Source organism: Ipomoea nil, unplaced genomic scaffold (assembly GCF_001879475.1).
Source record: "Ipomoea nil cultivar Tokyo-kokei standard unplaced genomic scaffold, Asagao_1.1 scaffold0878, whole genome shotgun sequence".
Lineage (NCBI taxonomy): Eukaryota > Viridiplantae > Streptophyta > Magnoliopsida > Solanales > Convolvulaceae > Ipomoea > Ipomoea nil.
Window position 1 is genome coordinate 597,817 of NW_017617306.1, and position 24,610 is coordinate 622,426.

Sequence of the window (24,610 nt, forward strand, 5' to 3'; positions counted from 1 at the left end):
TGGGATGTTGGTAAAAGCAAACTATTTTATTCTTAGACAAAATCTGGAGTGGTTAATAAAAGCAAATTATACTAATCTTAGACAAAATCTGGAGGTGGTTAACCTGTTTGTGGGTGGAATATGTATGTTCTGGGTGGGTAGTCAGCATTTGGCAGAGCAAGACTTTTTTGCAAATATCTTATTGAACTTCTTAGCTATTGTCCAAATCCAAATGTCTTGTTTAGCATGCACCATAAACCAACTTTTCTAAAAATAGACCTCTTCTAAATCAACATCTCAGGCCATAGTAGTTCATGAATCATTATTTGAAAAATACCTTTCTAAATATCATCTCTTATGCTAACTTTTGCCCATTTTCTTGTAGATATCGCTACTGAAGCACACAGCATTGTTGCAGAAAGCTAAGTGAAATTCGTCAGATTGAGCAGTGAGGTGTTGTACTTGTTCACTTATAATATCTCTGCCATTAGCATTAGCAGTGTTGTATTTGTTCCAGGGCTCAGATTCTCATCTCTGAAAATTGGATTGTCTTTCTTGTCTATCAGGATAGATACAATTTTTTCCGCCATCCTATTTCTACTTCTCCTTTTACTTGTATCTATCTTCATTTCCTTTTCAACTAAGGGTAGTGACATTGGCACGAATTTAAGCCATCCAAGAGGCAGCAGCGCATCAAGAAATTGGATGATACTATCCCAACCGACATACATGTGTAATCTATTTCACAAATTTGTTAAGTAAAGAAATCCAATATTATCATTAACTAAACCTTTCAAATAAAAAAAAAAAGGAATGGAATTTTGCTTGCTTTGTAAACTAAAAATCTCATGTTCCTTATCTGCAAACAACCTTTCTTGCGACCTGAGGAAACTAAAAGCTGCGGTTAACTTTAATTTATGCCCCTGTTCTATTAGACAAGCATGTTGGAAAACTAATGAACCAAGTTGATTTACGAAAATAATATAATATATATATACTCATAGGAGAGAGAACATCTATGCTATACAATTCAATAAGCAAATAAAAGACCCTTGTATAAATAGTGGTGCAAATCTACTTCCCAAATCAATGTGGGAAAAAATCTCATCTTTTTCCCTTCATTTTTCCAACTCGATGAATGAGTCTACTTTGAGAATCAATATATCATTCACCCATTATCCATTTTGAGTGTACAATATATCAATCTCTTCGTCTCACTACGAAGAACCCGAATCCACTTTGACAAGACCCAAATCGGAAGTGGACCCCACTGATAATTGTACAACAAAATAGCCACTTAAAATGCAATTTTTCCAACAGATTAAAGCATTTGCTTATTGAAGTTCTGATTATCGACATAAATGCAATTAACTAAATTTTTTGTTGAAATTATAGATGGAAAAATGTCCAATTTAGCATCTAAGGGTCTTTAGCTCAGTGGCGAAGCATTTGACTGCAGATCAAGAGGTTACCGGTTCAAGCCCGGTAGGGCCCTTATGTTGTTCCTAATATTAATTTAATTTATTTATTTTTTAATTTTAAATCATAAAAACACAACACTCCTTGGCCCAATAAATAAGTTCTACAAACGTTTAAAGATATTAATGTTTAAATTTAATTGCAAAAGCATTGGACTTCGTGGCCTAATGGATAAGGCACTGGTCTAAGAAACCAGAGATTCTGAGTTCGATCCCCAGTGGAGTCGTAATGTAAACATTTCTTTCACCACATCTTTGTTGGCCAAGAATTCATAAAAAATTCAAGTATTTATTTGTTTTAAAATTCAGAAGTAAATTAAAGCATCAAATCAACATTACTACAATAAAACACTCACACACAATGTGACAAAAATGATGATTTTTTTTTCTTTAGGAATGGGATGTTGATAAAAGCAGACTATTTTAATCTTAGACAAATTCTAGAGTGGTTAATAAAAGCAAATTATACTAATCTTAGACAAAATCTGGAGGTGGTTAACCTGTTCGTCGTTGGAATATGTAAGTTCTGGGTGGGTAGTCAGCATTTGGCAGAGCAAGACTTTTTTGCAAATATCTTATTGAACTTCTTAGCTATTGTCCAAATCCAAATGTCTGGTTTAGCATGCACCATAAACCAACTTTTCTGAAGATAGACCTCTTCTAAATCAGCATTCAGGCCATAGTAGTTCACCCATCATTGTTTGAAAAATACCTTTCTAAATATCATCTCTTATGCTAACTTTTGCCCATTTTCTTGTAGATATCGCCACTAAAGCACACAACATTGGTGCAGAAAGCTGAGTGAAATTCGACAGATTAAGCAGTGAGGTGTTTTACTTGTTCTCTTATAATATCTCTGCCATTAGCATTACCGGTGTTGTACTTGTTCTAGGACTCAGATTCTCATCTCTGAAAATCGGATTGTCTTTCTTGTCTATCAGGATAGAAACAACTTTTTCCGCCATCCTATTTCTACTTCTCCTTTTAATTGTATCTATCTTCATTTCCTTTTCAACTAAGGGTAGTGACGTTGGCACGAATTTAAGCCATCCAAGAGGCAGCAGCGCATCAAGAAATTGGATGGTACTATCCCAACCGACATACTTGTGTAATCTATTTCACAACTTTGTTGAGTAAAGAAATCCAATATTATCATTAACTAAACCTTTCAAATAAAAAAAAGGAATGCAATTTTGCTTGCTTTGTAAACTAAAAATCTCATGTTCCTAATCTGCAAACAACCTTTCTTGCGACAAGAGGAAACAAAAAGCTGCGGTTAACTTTAATTTATACCCCTGTTCTATTAGACAAGCATGTTGGAAAACTAATGAACCAAGTCGATTTACGAAAATAATATAATATATATATACTCACAGGAGAGAAAACATCTATGCTATGCAATTCAATAATCCAATAAAAGACCCTTGTATAAATAGTGGTGAAAGTCTACTTCCCAAATCAATGTGGGACAAAATCTCATCTTTTTCCCTTCATTTTTCCAACTCGATCAATGGGTCTACTTTGAGAATCAATATATCATTCACCCATTATCCGTTTTGAGTGTACAATATATCAATCTCTTCGTCTCACTACGAAGAACCCGAATCCACTTTGACAAGACCCAAATCGGAAGTGGACCCCCCTGATAATTGTACAACAAAATAGCCACTTAAAATGCAATTTTTCCAACAGATTAAAGCATTTGCTTATTGAAGTTCTGATTATCAACATAAATGCAATTAACTAAATTTTTTGTAGAAGTCATAGTTGGAAAAATGTCCAATTTAGCATCTAAGGGTCTTTAGCTCAGTGGTAAAGCATTTGACTGCAGATTAAGAGGTCACCGGTTCAAACCCAGTAGGGCCCTTATGTTGTTCCTAATATTAATTTTATTTATTTATTTTTTAATTTTAAATCATAAAAACACAGCACTCCTTGGCCTAATGAATAAGTTCTACAAACGTTTAAAGATATTAATGTTTAAATTTAATTGCAAAAGCATTGGACTTCGTGGCCCAATGGATAAGGCGTTGGTCTACGAAACCAGAGATTCTGGGTTCGATCCCCAGCGGAGTCGTAATTTAAACATTTCTTTCACCACATCTTTGTACGCCAAGAATTCATAAAAACTTCAAGTATTTATTTGTTTTAAAATTCAGAAGTAAAGCATCAAATCAACATTACTACATTAAAATAGTCACATAAAATGTGACAAAAATGATGATTTTTTTTCTTTAGGAATGAGATGTTGATAAAAGCAAACTATTTTAATCTTAGACAAAATCTGGAGTGGTTAATAAAAGCAAATTATACTAATCTTAGACAAAATCGGAGGTGGTTAACCTGTTTGTGGCTGGAATATGTAAGTTCTGGGTGGGTAGTCAGCATTTGGCAGAGCAAGACTTTTTTGCAAATATCTTATTGAACTTCTTAGCTATTGTCCAAATCCAAATGTCTGGTTTTGCATGCACCATAAACCAACTTTCCTGAAAATAGACCTCTTCTAAGTCAGCATCTCAGGCCATAGTAGTTCACCCATCATTATTTGAAAAATACCTTTCTAAATATCATCTCTTATCCCATTTTCTTGTAGATATCGCTACTGAAGCACACAACAAAGCTGAGTGAAATTCCTCAGATTGAGCAGTGTTGTGTTGTACTTGTTCTCTTATAATATCTCTGCCATTAGCATTAGCGGTGTTATACTTGTTCAAGGGCTCAGATTCTCATCTCTGAAAATCAGATTGTCTTTCTTGTCTATCAGGATAGAAACAACTTTTTCCGCCACCCTATTTCTACTTCTCCTTTTACTTGTATCTATCTTCATTTCCTTTTCAACTAAGGGAAGTGACATTGGCACGAATTTATGCCATCCAAGAGGCAGCAGCGCATCAAGAAATTGGATGGTACTATCCCAACCGACATACTTGTGTAATCTATTTCACAACTTTGTTGAGTAAAGAAATCCAATATTATCGTTAACTAAACCTTTCAAATAAAAAAAAAAAAGGAATGGAATTTTGCTTGCTTTGTAAACTAAAAATCTCATGTTCCAAATCTGCAAACAACCTTTCTTGTGACAAGAGGAAACTAGAAGCTGCGGTTAACTTTATATTATGCTCCTCTTCTATTAGACAAGCATGTTGGAAAATAATGAACCAAGTCGATTTACGAAAATAATATATATATATATATATATATATATATACTTACAGTAGAGAAAACATCTACGCTATACAATTCAATAAGCCTATAAAAGACACTTGTATAAATAGTGGTGCAAATCTACTTCCCAAATCAATGTGGGACAAAACTCATCTTTTTCCCTTCATATTTCCAACTCGATCAATGGGTCTACTTTGAGAATCATTATATCATTCACCCATTATCCGTTTTGAGTGTACAATATATCAATCTCTTCGTCTCACTACGAAGAACCCGAATTCACTTTGACAAGACCCAAATCGGAAGTGGACCCGACTAATAATTGTACCACAAAAGAGCCGCTTAAAATGCTATTTTTCCAACAGATTAAAGCATTTGCTTATTGAAGTTCTGATTATAAACATAAATGCTATTAACTAAATTTTTTGTAGAAGCCATAGTTGGAAAAGTGTCCAGTTTAGCATTTAAGGGTTTTTAGCTCAGAGGTAGAGCATTTGACTGCAGATCAAGAGGTCACCGGTTCAAACCCGGTAGGGCCCTTATGTTGTTCTTAATACTAATATATATTTTTTTTAATTTTAAATCATAAAAACACAGCACTCCTTGGCCCAATGAATAAGTTCTACAAACGTTTAAAGATATTAATGTTTAAATTTAATTGCAAAAGCATTGGACTTCGTGGGCCAATGGATAAGGCGGTTGTCTATGAAACAAGAGATTCTGGGTTCAATCTCCAGCTGAGTTGTAAATTAAATACTTCTAGCACCACATCTCTCTAATCCAAGAATTCATTGAAAATTCAAGTATTTATTTGTTTTAAAATTCAGAAGTAAAGCATCAAATCAACATTACTACATTAAAACACTCACAAACAATGTGACAAAAATGATGATTTTTTTTCTTTAAGAGTGGGATGTTGATAAAAGCAAACTATATTAATCTTAGACAAAATCTGGAGTGGTTAACAAAAGCAAATTATACTAATCTTAGACAGAATCTGGAGTGGTTAACCTGTTTGTGGCTGGAAGATGTAATTCTGGGTGGGTAGTCAGCATTTGGCAGAGCAAGACTTTTTTGCAAATATCTTATTGAACTTCTTAGCTTTTGTCCAAATCCAAATGTCTGGTTTAGCCATGCACTATAAACCAGCTTTTCTGGAAATAGACCTCTTCTAAATCATCATCTCAGGCCATAGTAGTTCACCCATCATCATCTGAAAAATACCTTTCTAAATATCATCTCTTATGCTAACTATTGCCCATTTTCTTGTACATATCGCTACTGAAGCACACAACATTGTTGCAGAAAGCTGAGTGAAATTCGTCAGATTGAGCAGTGAGGTGTTGTACTTATTCTCTTATAATATCTCTGCCATTAGCATTAGCGGTGTTGTACTTGTTCCCGGGCTCAGATTCTCATCTCTGAAAATCAGATTGTCTTTCTTGTCTATCAGGATAGATACAACGTAACTTTTTCCGCCATCCAATTTCTACTTCTCCTTTTACTTGTATCTATCTACATTTCCTTTTCAACTAAGGGTAGTGACATTGGCACGAATTTAAGCCATCCAAGAGGCAGCAGCGCATCAAGAAATTGAATGGTACTATCCCAACCAACATACTTGCGTAATCTATTTCACAACTTTGTTGAGTAAAGAAATCCAATATTATCATTAACTAAACCTTTCAAATAAAAAAGGAATGGAATTTTTCTTGTTTTGTAAACTAAAAATCTCATGTTCCTAATCTGCAATCATCATTTCTTGTGACAAGAGGAAACTAAAAGCTGCGGTTAACTTTAATTTATGCCCCTCTTCTATTACACAAGCATGTTGGAAAATAATGAACCAAGTCGATATACCAAAATAATATAATATATATATATATATATATATATATATATATATATATATATATATATATATATATACTCACACGAGAGAGAACATCTATGCTATACAATTCAATAAGCTTATAAAAGACCCTTGTATAAATAGTGGTGCAAATCTACTTCCCAAATCAATGTGGGACAAAATCTCATCTTTTTCCCTTCATTTTTCCAACTCGATCAATGGGTCTACTTTGAGAATCAATATATCATTCACCCATTATCCGTTTTGAGTGTACAATATATCAATCTCTTCGTCTCACTACAAAGAACCCGAATCCACTTTGACAAGACCCAAATCGAAAGTGGACCCCACTAATAATTGTACCACAAAATAGACACTTAAAATGCTATTTTTCCAACAGATTAAAGCATTTGCTTATTGAAGTTCTGATTATCAACATAAATCCAATTAACTAAATTTTTTGTAGAAGTCATAGTTGTACTATTCAGAGCACACTAATGTGCCTTCCAGACCATTAACAAATATTAGATGGATGCACACGATTTGTTCTCACGCATGTTCTCACCTAAGCAAGTGTTCTCATTGGAACCATACTGCATATATATATATATATATATATATATATATATATATATATATATATATATAACAGATTATGTGCGAAAGAAGCCTTAGATGAATATTGAGTTTAATCTAATCCATTGATTCAGTCCAAATCAAGGTTAGAATGAAGCAATTTTTTTTAAAAAAAATACGATGACATTATGGTAGTTTTGTGTAAAAACATTTTTTCATTCTTTCAAAACACATTGTTATGCCTTCCAGAGATCAATGTTATTCTACCTTCTAGAGCACGTACAGTAATGTGTCTTCCAGTGCACATTGCTTTGGGTAAATAAGTTAACTTTTTTTTTGTCTTCCGGTGCATTTTTTTTCTTTCTTGTAGAGCACAATGTTGTGCCTTCGAAGTGCACATTGTTTTGCCAAATATTTTTTTTAAAGAACATTTGATTTTGAATATATCAATAATTACTAATTTTAGTTGAGTATTGTGATGTGTGTGTGTGTGTGTGTGTGTGTGTGTGTGCGTGTGTGTATCAGTTCAAATGAGGACCCATCTTTAAGTGAGGACGTGAGGACTAATCTTGTTCGTTTGTTTTTTTATTTGATTTTCTAATATGGCATGGATTGATCTTTTTCGGTAAAGTGGGGGTAGTAGTGTCTTTTTCTACTTTCTTCATCTTTAGGCCGTCTTTCATCTTTAGGCCAAAACTAAACAGCATGGGTTCGGTGTTTGGGTCGAACCATGGTCGTAGGCCAACAGACCAGTAGTGTGAGATTTAAATTTGCCCGAACTAAGACAGCATGTTTGGGCCTTGCTTAGTTCGGCTAACGCTTGGCCGAACTGAGACAACATCAACACGAGAGTTGCTGAGTTCAGCCAACGCTTGGCCAAACTGAGACAACATCTTTCGGCTGAAACTAAACAGCATGGGTTCAGCCTTGGGGCCGAAACATGGCAGTAGGCCAACAGACCAGTAGTGTGAGATTTAAATTCAACAGTTATGAAATTTAATTTCTACTAATTCCAATTTTTAAATTCGAATTTAAGTCCAACATAATGGCCTTGCTGTTTTAGTTGTGACAAGGCTAAGTTTAATGGCCTTGTTTAATGCTATTAAAGTCCTACATCCCTATATAAGAAGGTAGTGGGGGGTAGCAGGTTTTTTCAACAAGTGAAGCACAACAAGAACACACACACAGAAACTGTTTCTTTTTCTGAAAAACTCTGCTCCTACTCCATTCATGAAGCTGTGTTGTGCCCGTGCTCTAGTTCGCCGGATTCGTTCGTTTGGGTGCTCAAACGTCGAATCGTAGTACGTTTTATCCTGGGAAGCCTAGGCCACAACACTCTTAGCACTTTTGGGAGGTGGCAAATTAGGTTTTAAGGAAAAAGGATACTTCGCCTAACTCGTGCTTACCTTCTTTCTTCCTCATCTTCTTTCGTGTTGGATTATGCTCTAAGCAAAAATCCTCTCTCTAAATTTGATATAGTCGTTGGATTGGAATTATAATATGAGGATTACAAGTTCCATTTTTTTTTGTTGATATATATTTATATATCTTTTTGGTAGATATATATGTATATCGAACAATATTTTATATACTTTCGTGTGTATATATAAATATTATATTACGATATTAAATCGATTTGGTTCATTATTCCGAAACAAGTACTTGGTGAAAAGGTTGAGGACAACTTCGCTTGGGTTAAAGAATGTGGATGGTTGGATGAGTGAGGTCACAACTAAGGTTTCTTTAACAAGTACCCCCGAAATGCGCTATGGACCACCATTCGAGGAGTGGACAATTGGAAAATGGAACAAGGTACACGGGTTGAAGGATTACTACGAGATAGGAATAAGGAAATTTGTTTCCAATGTAGTTTTCCTATTTATTTGTTTTGAATAAATGTCGCAGTATCCTTGTGATACATTTTTATTAATTGTTGAATAAAAATGAATCGTTCCATTTATGTGTTTGAACTTTGTATATTTTGAAATATTTATGTGTGATATTTTATTATATAAAAGATTCAATATGGATACCTAGTGCATCAAGTAGCATTATTTGGAAAATGCTAAAATGGCTTAAAGGCCGGAACAAAATGTAACAACAGTGCTACATATTGAAATCCCGTAAAGAACTTCAGTTCTGATTCATGTAGAACGATAATGATTTCAAGAATCAATTTGTCAAAAATTGTAATAGCTATATAATCGTGAGCGTCACAACTCATGTGTTGAATATTTTAAACAATATTCTGAGTATGATTATATAAGCTTGGTTCAACTAGTTTGAAAATTTAGTTGATTTGTTTTTGTTAATTGTGTTATAATTAACTTGATCAAAAATTCCAAATTATACTAGTATGAAATTTAATTTGAGACAAATTGTGTTTTGCTAAATTGTGCTTTTGTAGCACTAACGGAAAGTACAATTTAATTTGGCACTTTGAAGTGCAAATTAGAGCACTGCAAATGTGCTATTAAGTACTAGTTAAAGTGCTTATTTAGGCACTAATGGCCATTTGGTGGCAGCACCGTTAGGTGTTGAAAACTTGAGCGTCCGGTGCTTCGGTAATAGCAATAAAGGTGCAATATTATGATTGGTTTTAGTGCTAATTTACTTAGATTAAACCTTTCGTGTGGTGCTAATTCTTAGCTGTTACCACTTTGCGAAGTGGTTGTTGGTGATTAAGCTTACGAATGAAGCTTAATTACTTGGAACTGACAACACATAATTGTTGAGTAATTAGGCAATATAATTACGCGTTGATTAAGTTTAAGTATAAGCTTTAATTTGTGACAATTTGGTGGTAACTACACGATTCATGTAAATTACTTCGGCCTTGGTGTTATAGCTAGGCACGAGTTAATGTATTATGCATTGATTTGACTCGGTGCTATAGCTAAGTCGCTTGTCGCATCGATTCGGGTTTTGGACTTTATGTGTTAACGTAAGAACATTTGGACCCAGTCCACATAATAATTTGTGATAACACAGATATCTACGTCGTCAATTTAATTATACCAAAAAAGAAAAAAAAGTTAGATTGCGAATAAAATAGACCAGTAGCAATACAGCCTTGAACTGGTCACTGAAGCTTAATAAACACAACTTTCATTAATCATTGTGAACTTTCGTTTTCTAATTAACGAGGAAAGTTCTTTTTACTCATGGAAAGAATAATTCTTGCGCTGCTGTTTCCACGACGTGACCTGGTACTGGTGTTCATTTCACGACTTAGTACGTACTTATGTTTTTGTTGTCTCAGTCTTATTTTCAGACCGGCCTATATATAACTCCAGCTTTTCTTATGCTCGCCACACAACCATCGATCACAAATTCAAACACATTATTCAATAAAGAAATGGCGTCTCTTGGGTTTTATATTCATGTTCTGGTCTTTATATCTCTTGGAACCGTAACGTTCTCACATCTCTCTCCTTCCTTCTATGAGTATGCCTGCCCCCAAGCTTTGCCCACGATCAGACGCGTCGTTGAAGATGCTATTATGCAAGAACGAAGAATGGGTGGCTCTTTGTTACGCCTACATTTTCACGATTGCTTTGTCAATGTAATGTTTTGTTTCATTATGTTTATCTATCCATTATTATTAGATTATAAAAACTATTTTGTTTTAGGCCACCATCATAATTCATATCGACATTCTAATAGGCCTCACTCAACTATCATTGTGGTACAGGGTTGTGATGCTTCGATTCTCCTAGACTCTACATCAACTATTGACAGTGAAAAGAACGCAAATGCTAACACTAACAATTCTGCTCGAGGCTTTGAGGTTATTGACAAAATTAAGTTAGAAGTTGACAAAATATGTGGTGGTCCAGTTGTTTCTTGTGCTGACATTTTGGCCCTGGCTGCCCGGGACTCTGTAGTTGCGGTAAACATTCATCAAATCTATCTCTCAACGTGCATGCATTATATTATTAATTACCAAATAAAATAATTATAGCGCATGCATATACATTCTTAATTGAATGGATACTTTTACATGCAGTTAGGAGGACCAATGTGGGAGGTAAAACTAGGAAGGAGGGACTCTACTACGGCTAGCAAAGATGCAGCAAACGATAATCTTCCATCTCCCTCCATGGACTTACCTGAATTGATAGACAATTTCAAAAAGCAAGACTTGGATGTTAAAGACCTGGTTGCACTCTCCGGTGGCCACACCTTGGGATTTGCCCGGTGTCGTACATTTCAAGAGCGCATCTACGATGACGAAGACATTGATCCCGAGTTTGCAAGGCAACGTCAGGCGAATTGCCCTCGGACTGGGGGTGATTCCAACTTGGCTTCTCTTGATCCAACCCCAGCACTTTTCGACACCAAATACTTCAACAACTTGGTGGGAAAGAAAGGTCTATTAGAGTCGGATCAAGCACTTTTTAGTGGTGGTCAAACGGATGATCTCGTCAAGTCTTATAGCAAAAATCTTGGTGTATTTTCACAAGATTTTGCCAATTCTATGATTAAAATGGGAGATATTAAGCCATTGACAGGGGATAAAGGTCAAATTCGACTGAATTGTAGAAGGGTAAATTAAGGAATTGTAGCGCTGCAACTCATTATTTTGTGTATGTGCTTTAATATTACTAATTATATTGTTTTTTTTTTAAACCATATTGTTTTGTTATTTATTTTTTCTCATTATTTTGTTGAAATATTGATCAAAAGAGTTTATAGATGTAAAATGTATGCATTATTTTCGTGGAAAAATTATATTGTCTTCTTGTACTATGGGAATAAAGTTCTTATATTCGTCCTAGTCTTAATCTATTGACTTCAAAATCTAAAGTTATATAGGGCTCGGGTGCAGTGGAAAAGAAATTATTGTTTTCAAAAGCAATTGTGTAAGCATAGATTACTGAACCAAAGAAACAATAGAGTCAGGAGCCACAGAGTCCTAGTACATCGAGCTATCCTGAGTAAAGGCAGCTGAAGCTAGAGTATGAACATGTAAATTAGCTGATCTAGGCACCAAACCAGTAGAGCAATGAGTAAATAAAGACATAATAATCCTACATTGATCAATAGCCAAACCAACATAGGAGTAGATGGAGTTTTGACTTGCCCAGAAACTACTACGAAGCTCTGAGCAATCAGTGAGAAGATTGACAGATAAAGAACCCCGGTCCTTGAGCCACGAGAGAACCTCCTTACAGACCATGGATTCCGCCATAAGGGGCCAGAGGCAGTCCAGAAAGTGCCCGCCTCAAGCCACCAAGAAGCCGCCACCTGGTGCGAGTAATACTGCATCGATCGACGCCTCCCCAGAGGCCAGATGATACCCAGCGTCGAAACAGCAGGCCGGCTAGACAGTCCCAGGTGAAACGGCAGGACCTGATGCCGAGGGCGCATGACGGTGGTGAACCTGCATCCAAGCCAGTAGCACTGAGGTCGCCGACGTCAACGTCCTCCTCGACAATGGTAAGCACCCCACCCACACGGCTACATTCCTTGCCCTCCATAGGAAATTAAGAACCGCTACAATCATGGCAATGTGTTCCTCATACATAGTGTCCATAACAGAAGTAAACCACAAAGAGAGATCAAGACCACCAAAATTAGGAAGTGGTAAGGAGGACTCATGCCATACAAGCTTAGAGTAATCACACAAAAGAAATGCATGCATAGTGTTCTCGTGATGTAGACCACATATAGGGCATGCTGGATCCACTTCAACCCGGCTTCTTTATAATTAAATCCGTAGTGGTTGGAGGATATCACATTAGGACTGTGCAACGGACGGTTCGGTTCGGTTCGGATGGGAGTTTACTTAATCCGCACGGTTTTCGGATTGGAGAAACTAAAACCGATCTTGGATAAAAAAATTATTAAATCCTATCGGTTTTTGTTAATTCGGTTTCGGACGATTTTGTCGGATAACCGAGTTATGATCGGGTTTAGCAACATCAAAAAAAAGTTCCAAAAAAGTATGAAAATTTGAAGTAAACATAATAAAAAACTAAATCTTGAACTAGTAATTAGTAAAGCACTAAATTCTAAAACAGTAAAACTAGTGGCAAATTAATCAAAAGGCCAAAACGACATTGCTAGGCAACAAAACAAATTTAATGATTTACACATTTAAGCTTTCAAAATTATAGATCCACATCTATTCATCAAAAAGCCATCCTGAATTCCTGATCAGATATCAAAATATCATCAAATAGCCATCCTGAACTCCTGATTCCTGAATTCCTGATCAATGTCATCAAAAAGCCATCTTGATCCTACTTTAAAACCTGAGTTCTAATCTTCTTCCTGTTTAAACTTAGTGCAAATTAGTTAAGTAATAAACAACAATAATAATTACATAAGAAATGATAATATGAGAATGAGATATTGAGATTATAAATTTGGCTCAGTAAGCTTTTTTTCCATATCAATGTCTAGATTAAGGGCAAATTGCTACAAATGTCACCATGATCATTGAGCAACATACCAACTTAATCCTTATTTCAGATCATAGGTGGAAGCTTCATCATTGCCATAATATAATTAGAGAAATTAAATATACCAAAACTCAAAGATAACAGTAATGCAAAACTGGTTAAACTGCAAAAGGCAGCAACTTTACTAACTTACAAGCAAGTAAGTTGTAAGCTACCAAGCCTCTACAGTCTAAAGTGTAAATAAAACATTAACAGTTACCAGTTCACCACTTAACAAGATTTCAGCGCAGTCTTGCGGTTAGGGGCCAAAAACTCATCAAGGGCAGCAACTTACAAGTTTGAAGTTACCAAGCCTCATTGCCTCAACATCAGACTATCACAGTCAGTTACTCAGCTTAATATAAGATATTAAGAATAACTAATATCATATAAAATATATAGAGAGTAGAGAAGACAATTACAAGAATTGTTGGAAGTGTAGAACCAACAGTCTTCCCACCAGATTTACTTCCACCATCAATAGTTAAACCTGCAATAAATCAAATAATTAGAAGAATGTGAGAATTCAGTTAATTGAAAAAACTTATATTGAAACAATGAATTAATAAAGTATAGAATATAGAGAATCATTTACCTTTCTCAAATCTTTCTAAGTCTTCTAGATTTTCCTCAACTGATATAGGGGTATTTGGCAGCCTAAGCCAATCTTGGGTACAAACCAAGGCTTCCACAATTTTAGGAGTTAAAGAACTCCTAAAAGAATCTAAAACCCTCCCAGATGTACTGAAGGCAGACTCTGAGGCAACAGTTGAGATTGGTATAGCTAAGACATCCCTAGCAAGCTTAGAAAGGATAGGAAATCTACCAGAGTTAACCTTCCACCACCTCAGTATATCAAATGAATTTTCCTCTTCAACTACTGCCTCACTCAAATAATATTCCAACTCAGTTTTTTTCCTCCCACCACTTTCCATTCTTTGTTTCTTAATTTGAGACTTCAACAGATGTTGTGGCCTTCCAACTAGGACAGATGCAGACTGAACAACCTCAACAGAAGGACTAACAGAAGTTACAGAACCAGAACCAGAAGTTGGGACAACAGCAGGACTATAACTAACAGCATAATCATCAAACAATTCATTCAAAGCAGCCAACAATTTCTCAAGGAAATCCTTTCCTTTTATGACACCATACATGTGATTTAATTGAGTTGGCATATATTCTAACTTGTCCCTGGGGTCTAAAATGTTTGCAAAGAAAATCATACAATTCATTTTGTCTATATCACCCCAATATTTTTCAAATTTTTCTTTCATGTTAATCCCCATTCGTTTGACAGCACCATCTGCTTCCACCATTCCATTCAAGATACAATACAGATCAGATATTTCAGAGAAAAAGGTGTTAGATGTCACATATAAAGAGCCTGAAATCCTGATAGTCATCTCATAGGAGCATTTCAACAATTTGACCAAGCTTTTCACAGACTCCCATTCCAGAAAGTCAGGAATAGAAGAACTCAAATCAGATTTAAAAGAATTATCACTCTCTTCATAAGCCTCAAACACTTTCTGGTATAATAGAGCAGACTGTAACATCATATAGGTGGAATTCCACCTTGTTGGCACATCAAGACACAAAGACGATTTTTGCTCAATCCCAATTAAGTCTGACAAATCCCTAAATTTCTTCAACCTAGCAGGTGAATTTCTGACATACCTAACAACCTCCCTAACCTTCTTCACAGCACTATCACATTCTTTCAGCCCATCTTGCACAACCAAGTTCAAAATATGGGCAATGCATCTCATATGAAGATACTTACACTTCACATTAGATGATCCCCAAGACAACACTTTCCTTTTAAAAAAACCAATAGCAGTATCATTTGATGAAGCATTATCTACTGTCACAGTAAATACATTCCTAAGCCCCCACTCTAGCAAACAAGTTTCAAGTGCTTTTGCAATGTACTCACCCTTGTGTGAAGTAACAGGGACAAAAGAGATAATTTTCTTGTGAAGCTTCCACTCTTCATCTATATAATGTGCAGTGACTACCATGTAGTTAATTCTTTGTATAGATGTCCAAGAGTCAGTTGTAACACTGACTCTTTGAGTGTGTCCCCTAAACAAGCACTTTAACTTAAGTTTCTCTTCTTCATATATGCCATGAATGTCCCTACTGATTGTCCACCTAGATGGAATTTTAAACATAGGACAAGCCACTGCAATGAACCTCTTAAACCCTTGCCCCTCAACAAATATAAAGGGAAGTTCATCAATTATAATCATTTCTACCAAGGCTCTCCTAATGATTTCCTGATTAAATACCCATGTCCCTAACTCTCCCACAGGTGGTCCAGATGCATCAATGCTAACAACAGCTTGAAATGTTAGAAGGGACTGCCTAGTGTCTTTAGAGTGAGGATTTTTCATACAGTTAAGCATGTGAGTCCTTAAGGATGAAGTACCATGTTTTTTTGATTCACAATGATATACCTTTGCACAATATATACACTTTCCTTGTACAGTGACATCATTACAATCTTTAATCTGTTGAAAATGATCCCAAACTGGTGATCTGAGTTCAACCTGTTTCCTTTTCTTCTCAGGAACACCAGCAGTATGCAGCACATTCTGTTGAGTTTTTTTGTCAACAGTTTGAGCTTCTACCACTATTGCTCCTTGAGCTGTAGGATCTGTAGGTTGTTCACAGCCAGAACTAGGCATACTGATATTATCCATCTAAAAATGGAGCATTATCAGTACACATAGTAAGAGATGGGAAACATTTTACAGAATCTCAGACAGTCACAAGTCACAACTCACATATTAACATTTAAGTATTTAACAGTGTAGCACTAAGCAATTTGCAGTGCAACACAATTCCATCAGGCATTCGTATGGACAACAAAGGTGATTCAGAATGCTCATCATATGGACAACACATAGCAACATAGAAAGTTAGACACATATCAATATCATGTATTCAGGCATTCAGCTTCCACCAAAACATTTAACCTTTAAGTATTTAAGGGGCCTCAATCCATGAACAAGAAAGACAACAAAGATCATCATTTAGTGCTTCCACCAAAATAATTTTCAGAATTTAACATACTCACATAGTCACATTGTATATTTGTATACAAGTATTAAGAATAAAATTATACAACTATACAAGTAAATAAATTCAATTTTCAGTAAATCACAACTCATTGACTCAGAAATCATAATCTCATAATATATCACATATTCACATTATAATGAGTAAATAAAAATTAAAATAACTAAGGTTAGTGATTTACTGCTTTTCTCACACAATTTCCCTGGAGAACAAGGGCCTTCAAGTCACCACCGGTTTGAAACCACCGTCCTGTGACTCCAGTCCGTCCAGGCGTCCACCAATGACTCAATGAGTCAGTCAACAACTCAACGAGGGCTTCAGATAAAGGGCTTCCACCACAACTCAAGAGTCAAGAGTGAAGAGATGAAGATAATTAGAGAAACTGAGAAAGGGCTTCCACCAGGACCACCAGAGAGAACTCAATAGAGAATCAGATAAAGGGCTTCCACAGTTCCACACTTCCACGGTTCCACCAGACCATTTATCGGACTATCGGAGTCTCAGAGATTGAGAGAAAACGGGAGAACTCATAACTGAGAAGTGAGATCTGAGAAACCCTAAGGCAGACTGCGAATGATCTAGAGAGTGAGAGAGTGAAGGGTGAAGAGGAAGACTGCGCAGTTTCAGATCTAATGAGAAAGTGAGAAACCCTAAGGCAGAAGCGTGGATTATATACACAATCTACACGACGCCGTATTATACTTAGCATTTCTAGCCCTAGCATTTTTATCGGATGATCGGACGGTTCGGGTAGACAATTAATACACCCTACCCGAATGAATAAAACCGCCTATATTAATGGCAGCGGGTCGGTTATGGCTATTCGGATGGCGGATTGGATCGGATGCAATGAAATGGGCCAATGGGTCGGGCCAACCCGTCGGGTTGGTCGGTTATGCACACCCCTGTATCACATTAAGCCCTCCACAAAAAAAGATCTTCCATTTACGGGGACATTAATCTTCTAGAAGGAAACTCACTTATCAAAATTTCCAAGGCCACTATCATATTCTCCAATAATGTGCCTATAGCCAGTTTTTAGAATAACAGCCCTTAGGATCCTTGTGCCAATACCATAAATCTTTATAATTCGGGCTGATTGGAATTTTAGATATACGAACAACATCCTCATGGATGAAAATATCAGAAAGGATATGTGGATCCCAAGTGTTAGTATCCTGATCAATTAAACCTGAAATCACAAAAATTCAAAAATTCAAGTCCTTTAAGAACAAAACACAAAACAAAAGACATTGTGCATTTTAGGTATATAATAGATATATTTGAATTGCGCTATACACGAATTAACAATATACCTAAATTATTTTGCAGTATACAAGCATTTAGCTCCGGCCTACAACGTAGATCTGGGGAGATCTACTTCGAGGTTTCGAGTTTCTCGACTTCTCCGGTCACTGCATCTGGTTATTTAAATGGAACAGATACTTTACTATTTTATTAGGTTTTTTTTTCCCCCAAAAATTAAAATAGTCAAAATTTTGTTTACAAAAAATTTGGTTGTGATTGCAACAATTTTAATTTGTCGTAGAAAGGTCCCAGGAGTATATATTTGTTCTGTGATTAGAAGATTTCATGCTGAAAGTAAATTTGTATTTACAAAGGTAATTCTAAGCCCCAAAGCTTCTTTTATAATCACCATGCTATATCATTTCTCTTTACCGTTCCATTAATCTTAATTTATTAGAATTATATATAATGAAGTGAGGCTAGCTGGTTTAGATGATTATCATTGCGTCCAAAATTTTGTGTTTGATTCTAAGTGGATATATCACTCGGGCATACCTTCCTTGGATGGCCACATGTCCCAACAAATAATTGGAAACTCTGTTTTGCAGAATAAGACTGTCATTGAGCAAGTGTTACTTTGATCAACTTTTTGTTGCTTAATTATGCTTTGAATCTGCTTAATCCAAGATGTATATATTACAGAGAGTTTCCTAAAGTTGAATTTTTCTTTTAAGTTTTACAAAAAGTTACAGTTCTACTAAACATAATAACATATATATTTATTTTATCAATAGTCAATATCTTCTAAAAGTGAACTTAGAAATTCACCTGGGTTTCAATTTTTCTACTATTATGATCATACTTTGATTTTGATGATTTCAGGTCTTGATGGCATTGAGAAATAGGTTACTTTATACTGTTCAAATTAAACTCCTAAAAAAGAGTTTCTAACAGTTGCCATTGAGAAACATACAGGTTGCTTGGTATGCTGTACCCCTAAAAAGGATTTCTAATAGTTTGCAATGCATGTGTCCATAGCAAGCTTTGTCTCTACCAGTCCCTCGTTTTCCCAAAACAAAAGAAACACAAATAAACATTTATACAAATCTCACTCCATAATATTAAAAATGGAGGAAGTACATACGGTAAAGCCTATATAATTATTTCAACTATTCATGAGATGGAGCAGGGTTTAAAATGATGGAAAAGAAAACGTCATCTTTATTTCTTGAACAACTTCATGAGATTGAGTAGCTACAATGCAAAAGTGGATTTCACCATGTATGGAATATGAACTATTTATAGGTAGTTTTCCACAAAAAATTAGATTCAAAATTGTGTAATCATTATTTTTAGATTGGTTGCTTCTTTCATACGAAAGTTAGAAGATTATTTTTAGTTTGCTTGCATCTGCAATACGTTAGTCAGAAACCAATCTATTTGTTGACTGTTGTACCTCTCAAATGGGAAACAGCTGTAATACAATGAAAAATATATTTTAAAGAACAAATTTAAAAACAAAAAAAGAAAGGCAAATACATTTGGGCGGGATTTTTACACCAAAAAGGATTTGGCTTATTATAGTTAGGCCTAGGATATATATATATATATATATATATATATATATATATATATATATATATATATTTGGTTCGGTTTAAGATCCCCAAACTTCAACATATCTTAATTTTTCGAACGTACTACCAAACAATACATATTCACATAATCACATAATCCGAATACAAAGTGTAAACATTATATAAAAAAATAGTAATCCAAAATTCAAACACACTACTAAGTATTAATTACCAAACATCAGCTGACTTTTTTTGCACAATCGACTCTTCAGTTGGCTCACTTGGAATATTTTATTGACAAGATGAATAATCATCTATCTGTATAGTTAATATTTGAAGAACAAGTGTCAAATATTGTATAATTAATTTTTGGACACAATCCGTCATTGCTACGGAGTATTTGCTAGTGCACTAGAAATATATTCCGGTACTAGAAAATAATTTCAGTGCACTGGAAATCAAAATTAGAATGATATTAGCGCACAATAAATTCATAGAATCATGAAGCTAAAGAAAATACTGAATATTGTAAGAATAACTAAAGTTAGCTATAATTGTGAGGTAAGGAACAATTGCGACAAACAACAAAAGTGCAAAGTAGAGAACAAGCCATAAAGAAATCAAATAAAAAATTTAAGAGAAATACTAGTGAGAATAGGAATTGAACGACGGAGTAGGCATCAAGAGACTTGGATTTATTATTATTATTATTATTATTATTATTATTATTGTTATTATTATTATTATTATTATTAAATTTTTTTATTTTTATTAAAAAATTAAACAGTATTCGGTTCGGTTTGATTTTTATCAAACCGTTCGGTTCGATTTTTACCAAACCATTTGGTTTGGTTCAGTTTTTAACCGAACCGTTCAATTTATAAGAATCCCGAGCTATTCGATTTTTTGATATATTTCTAATTCGGTTCAATTTATTTCGGTTCGGTTCGGGTCCCGAACCGAATTGCCCAAACCTATCCGAAGCTTCAAGCCGAAACCCGTGTGGATAGTTTCAATGCAAAACTGAGGTTTAAGCAGATTACCTAAGCCATGAATGTTGAATATGGATCATTGTATGAGAGAACTAAACAAAATCTAATAAAAAAATCAATAGATTAAAGATGAGAGGAAGGAGTTTACAGTGGACTATCCAGATTCGTACAGAGAGAGAGGACCGAGTTGAGACAACAAGAAGATTCTAAACAAGGAAATCTGACAATGATGTCTGAAACTAGGTTTAAGTTGTTCTTTTAATTTTAGTCCAGGGCTCTGTTAATTGGCTACAGATGGAATGCCAAATTTGGGCCGAACTTTATAAATGAAGTACAAAAGTATATATACTATAGGGCTTATGAAATGAAAAGGGCCTTCGATTTATAGCTTAAATACTTTGTGGGGTGTGTGTGTATGTGTGTGTGTGTATATATATATATATATATATATATATATATATATATATATATATATATATATATATATATATATATATATCAAATTATATTTTGAAATAGTAAACTTAATATATTTATATTTATTTATTTATTTATAGGAGAGAGAGAGAGAGGGAGGGAGAGAGGGAGGGAAGAAGGGAGAGAGAGGAAGGGAGGGAGAGAGAGAGAGGGGTAAGTATGGGCGTTACATCTTTTTGGAGTTACATTTTTTCTTTTTTGGATGAAGTTGCAAATCCTCCTTATAATCAAGTAAACACAAATGAACACGCGATAAACTTCATTAGGATATATAATTTAACACCTCCGTACAACATAAGTGTCATCGTGAGATGAAATATAAACACTGTCCGGGAAAGTTCCCTTCCAGTTATTGCAAAACATGGATTAGCACACACATATATATCCTAGCACGGTGTTTGTACGGAGGAACCTCTCAACTGCTCATGATTTTGGTAACCATTTCAACTCTCAATTGATCCTGCAAAATATAATCATGTAAAACATTTATAAAAAATGAACATTATTAAAATTAATTTACTAAACAATACAGTATTTTTCATAAAGTGGCCATTAACAAAGAGTAACGACAATAACATTTTTCAAACCCCAACTTAGTTGGTAGTAATGACACTTCTGTTACCATTCCAAATATCTTGATTGTTTGAGCTCAAAAAAATTGAGAAAGTATAGAAAGTGTATAAAAAAAAAAACAAAAGATAACCCCGAATAAGAGACACAGAGAGAGTAGTACGTACGTATCGCAGTTAGTGGAAACGCTGATCGTGTAAGGAAGCTTGACATTACACTGTCGTAGAAGGTTCTTGGCGGCGGTGCCGACGTCGGCACCGGCAGGGATGGATCCAGCTGCCGATTTCAAGCACTGGCATGCGGCCCGACGGTCGTCAGCGGTGGCGGCAGCGTTTTTCAGATTTCTAACGCCGTCGCAGCAGCTGGGGGTAACGCCGCTAGCCCCACCCATGATATAGGTAAGGCATGGCATCAGATCGCTTTGCACATCGGAGCACATAATAGCGCCATCTGCATGCACGTACAAGAGTACTACCATGCAAGCCAGAAGTGCAACACTTTGAATTTTCGCCATAACCGGTAGTAAACAAGCTAGTACTTAACCAGTGAGTGTTTAGAGATATGGATTGAGATTTGAGATGATAAAGATGATGCTTTATTTATAGGTGATTGTGAAGAAGGGTAAGAGGTGTGAAAATGTGAGGGAGTTAATGGCGGTGGCACATGGTTGTTGAATTATTGTTAAACTACTTGCTGTCGCCGTTTTAATTATTCGCTGCTATGTATATCATCTTCCATGGATCTAGATTTACTAGCCAGACGGCTAACTTATTTGTGTTCTTTGATTTTATTGTGCCAATATATTAGCTACGTGTTTGATAACTGATTGACACGTAATGGAATTTTATTACGTGGTTTCAAAGAGCCGAGAAAAATAGATAGATAAGGACAACCTGCTATAGTTTTTTTTTTTTTTTTTTTTTTCTTTTTTGAGTCTTTCATGTGCGCATAAGAGATCCTAATCCAAATCTTCTACCATCTTTTGGGCGTTTTCTCCATACATGCTTCCATTGGAATTCAAAACTACTACACTGCCGCCTCCAGTCATGACTTTTAAGTTAAGAATGAACCAACTACGCTAAGTCCCGATAGCCAACCTCCTATAGTATTTTTATGTCACTGGGTGTCTTAACTAATGAAAATAATTAAAGATATTATCTTACAATCAGTATACTTTTATTGTTCAATATGTTGAAAAGTAGTCTCATTTTTTTAAAAAAAAATCGCTACGTTTTTTAAACAAAAGTGTAGTGTTTTCTTATATATTTATTTATGTTTTAACAATTGTTTTTTTTTTCAACTTTACACCACACTTTTATAAGGGAGTATGGTTTTACTTAAACTTCCTTGGCCGTTAGCTGTTATAATTAGACTTTTTGAAGTGCAATTCTCTACCAGTTTTGGATTTTGGATTTTAGTATTGCAATATTGTATTATAATTGTAGTAAATATTGCAAGTTTGGAAATTTTAGCTATTAATTTCAGAATAGTGTCTAATCGGAATAACCAACCAACATCAGAGTTCGGTTTTGGGCTGCAATTCGAAAATCGAGTTCAACATTCTAGCATCACATCGTAACGTTTATTGCTACACAAATATAATAAGATAAAGTTTCGTCTTTGTTACTAGGCGGCCCGACAGGGCTGATTCTGAGCATGTCTATCATGGGTGACCGCGGCCCCCAAAAATTGGGGGCCCCATATTTAAAAAAAAAAATTAATTGTATATATAGCACATAGGATTTCAGACTAAATGCATGGAGATTGGACCAATTTGTGATAGGGTGAAATTGAGCCTAATTGGCAATATAATTGCTTTAAAAATCCAAAAAAAAAAAAAAAAAAAAGGCTTATCTTTAATCTCCATTGAAAATAAGCTTTTGGAAGAAGTTGATATCAAAAGTTTAGTAGATGGTTTTGCGTCTAAATGTGCACGGCATACCTCACTTTTTCAATGAACTTTTTGATGTATTTTTTATATTTATAGTTTGATACAACTTTTTTAACAACTATTATTTATATATAGAAATAACTGGAAAAAATGGGACACAAATTAAGATATTGCACATAGTTAATTGGAACGGCATACTAGCTATAATTTTTGACATTATAGTAAACGTTTGATCCTACAATGAGTATTAGAGTTAGGGTCACGAGTTCAAAGCTTAAGGTAACAGGTGCTGCGCTGTAGGTTGAAATTGAGGTAATATTCAAATACAAAAATTATGCGAATGGTTAAGGGACGACTAGTTTTGTATTGCAATACCAAAGCAGTCGTCCCTCAACCATTCGCATAATTTTTGCTCATTTTCCGGAATGAAATTGAATAATGGAACTGGAATAGGTTCGGCGCCGCAACCACAAGCTAATGAATAGGTTTGACATTAAATAGGCAATACGATATTATTAATGGAAAAAAAGAAGATTATATATACGTACGAATGATTATAGGAACAGATAGCCAGCAGTAGGATAAATGTTGGAAAATTAAAATTGCTTGTATTTGATCTGTAATATATTTGAAATACAATAGAAAAATATTAAAAAATAATAATAATAAATTGGGTTATTTGACATTTTTTAAGGCGTGTAATTATTACTTTCATATCTTTAATCACCCTTTTTAAATCACCTGATTAAGACCTATGATATAAAAGAAGATATACAGAAATCTCAGTTGTTTTATCAAAAATTTCACTATTAAATTGTGTAATTGAGAACTTTATCAAAATATATATTCAAAATGTGTACTTCAATAACACAAAAAAATATGACAGTGATTAGAATAAACTTTTCATCTCGACCTTTCAATTCAGACTTCCGCCTCAGATCAAAGCACTTGTCTAACTTCTCAATTTCTTTCTCCAATCTATTCTAGACTATTCTCTAACTCTGTGTCTGTGTCTCCAAAATGGATATATATATATATATATATATATATATATATATATATATATATATATATACACGCACAACATTGTGCTTTTGCACGGTGAAAACCAACAATTCAAATTTCATATGAATTTGGTGAATCACGCATACATAACCCTGATAACCGTACGAATGGTCAATATAATGGTTTATATACATCACGTATGTATATGCATTCCATATGAGAGCCGAAAAGTGAACGGAGGAGTGAATTGACTCATCTAACTTT

At 34.8% G+C, this 24,610-nt stretch overlaps 2 protein-coding genes and 4 non-coding genes across 6 annotated transcripts; 5 read left to right on the forward strand and 1 right to left on the reverse strand.

The window, feature by feature from the left end:
- Positions 1-1,611: 1,611 nt before the first annotated feature.
- On the forward strand, positions 1,612-1,684 carry TRNAL-AAG. Its single transcript has one exon. It is a non-coding gene; the product is annotated as a tRNA-Leu (tRNA).
- A 1,568-nt stretch (positions 1,685-3,252) lies between these two features.
- TRNAC-GCA lies at positions 3,253-3,324 on the forward strand. Its single transcript has one exon. It is a non-coding gene; the product is annotated as a tRNA-Cys (tRNA).
- A 137-nt stretch (positions 3,325-3,461) lies between these two features.
- TRNAR-ACG lies at positions 3,462-3,534 on the forward strand. Its single transcript has one exon. It is a non-coding gene; the product is annotated as a tRNA-Arg (tRNA).
- Positions 3,535-5,090: 1,556 nt separating this feature from the next.
- On the forward strand, positions 5,091-5,162 carry TRNAC-GCA. Its single transcript has one exon. It is a non-coding gene; the product is annotated as a tRNA-Cys (tRNA).
- A 5,223-nt stretch (positions 5,163-10,385) lies between these two features.
- Positions 10,386-11,608, forward strand: LOC109179191 (peroxidase P7-like). Its single transcript, XM_019328751.1, has 3 exons — positions 10,386-10,615; positions 10,745-10,942; positions 11,060-11,608. The coding sequence occupies exons 1-3, from the start codon at positions 10,409-10,411 to the stop codon at positions 11,606-11,608; spliced, it is 954 nt and encodes a 317-aa protein (XP_019184296.1). The 5' UTR covers positions 10,386-10,408.
- Positions 11,609-21,112: 9,504 nt separating this feature from the next.
- Positions 21,113-22,018, reverse strand: LOC109179185 (non-specific lipid-transfer protein 1-like). Its single transcript, XM_019328746.1, has 2 exons — positions 21,618-22,018; positions 21,113-21,340 (listed from the first exon to the last, which is right to left on the reverse strand). The coding sequence occupies exons 1-2, from the start codon at positions 21,962-21,964 to the stop codon at positions 21,331-21,333; spliced, it is 357 nt and encodes a 118-aa protein (XP_019184291.1). The 5' UTR covers positions 21,965-22,018; the 3' UTR covers positions 21,113-21,330.
- Positions 22,019-24,610: the final 2,592 nt, after the last annotated feature.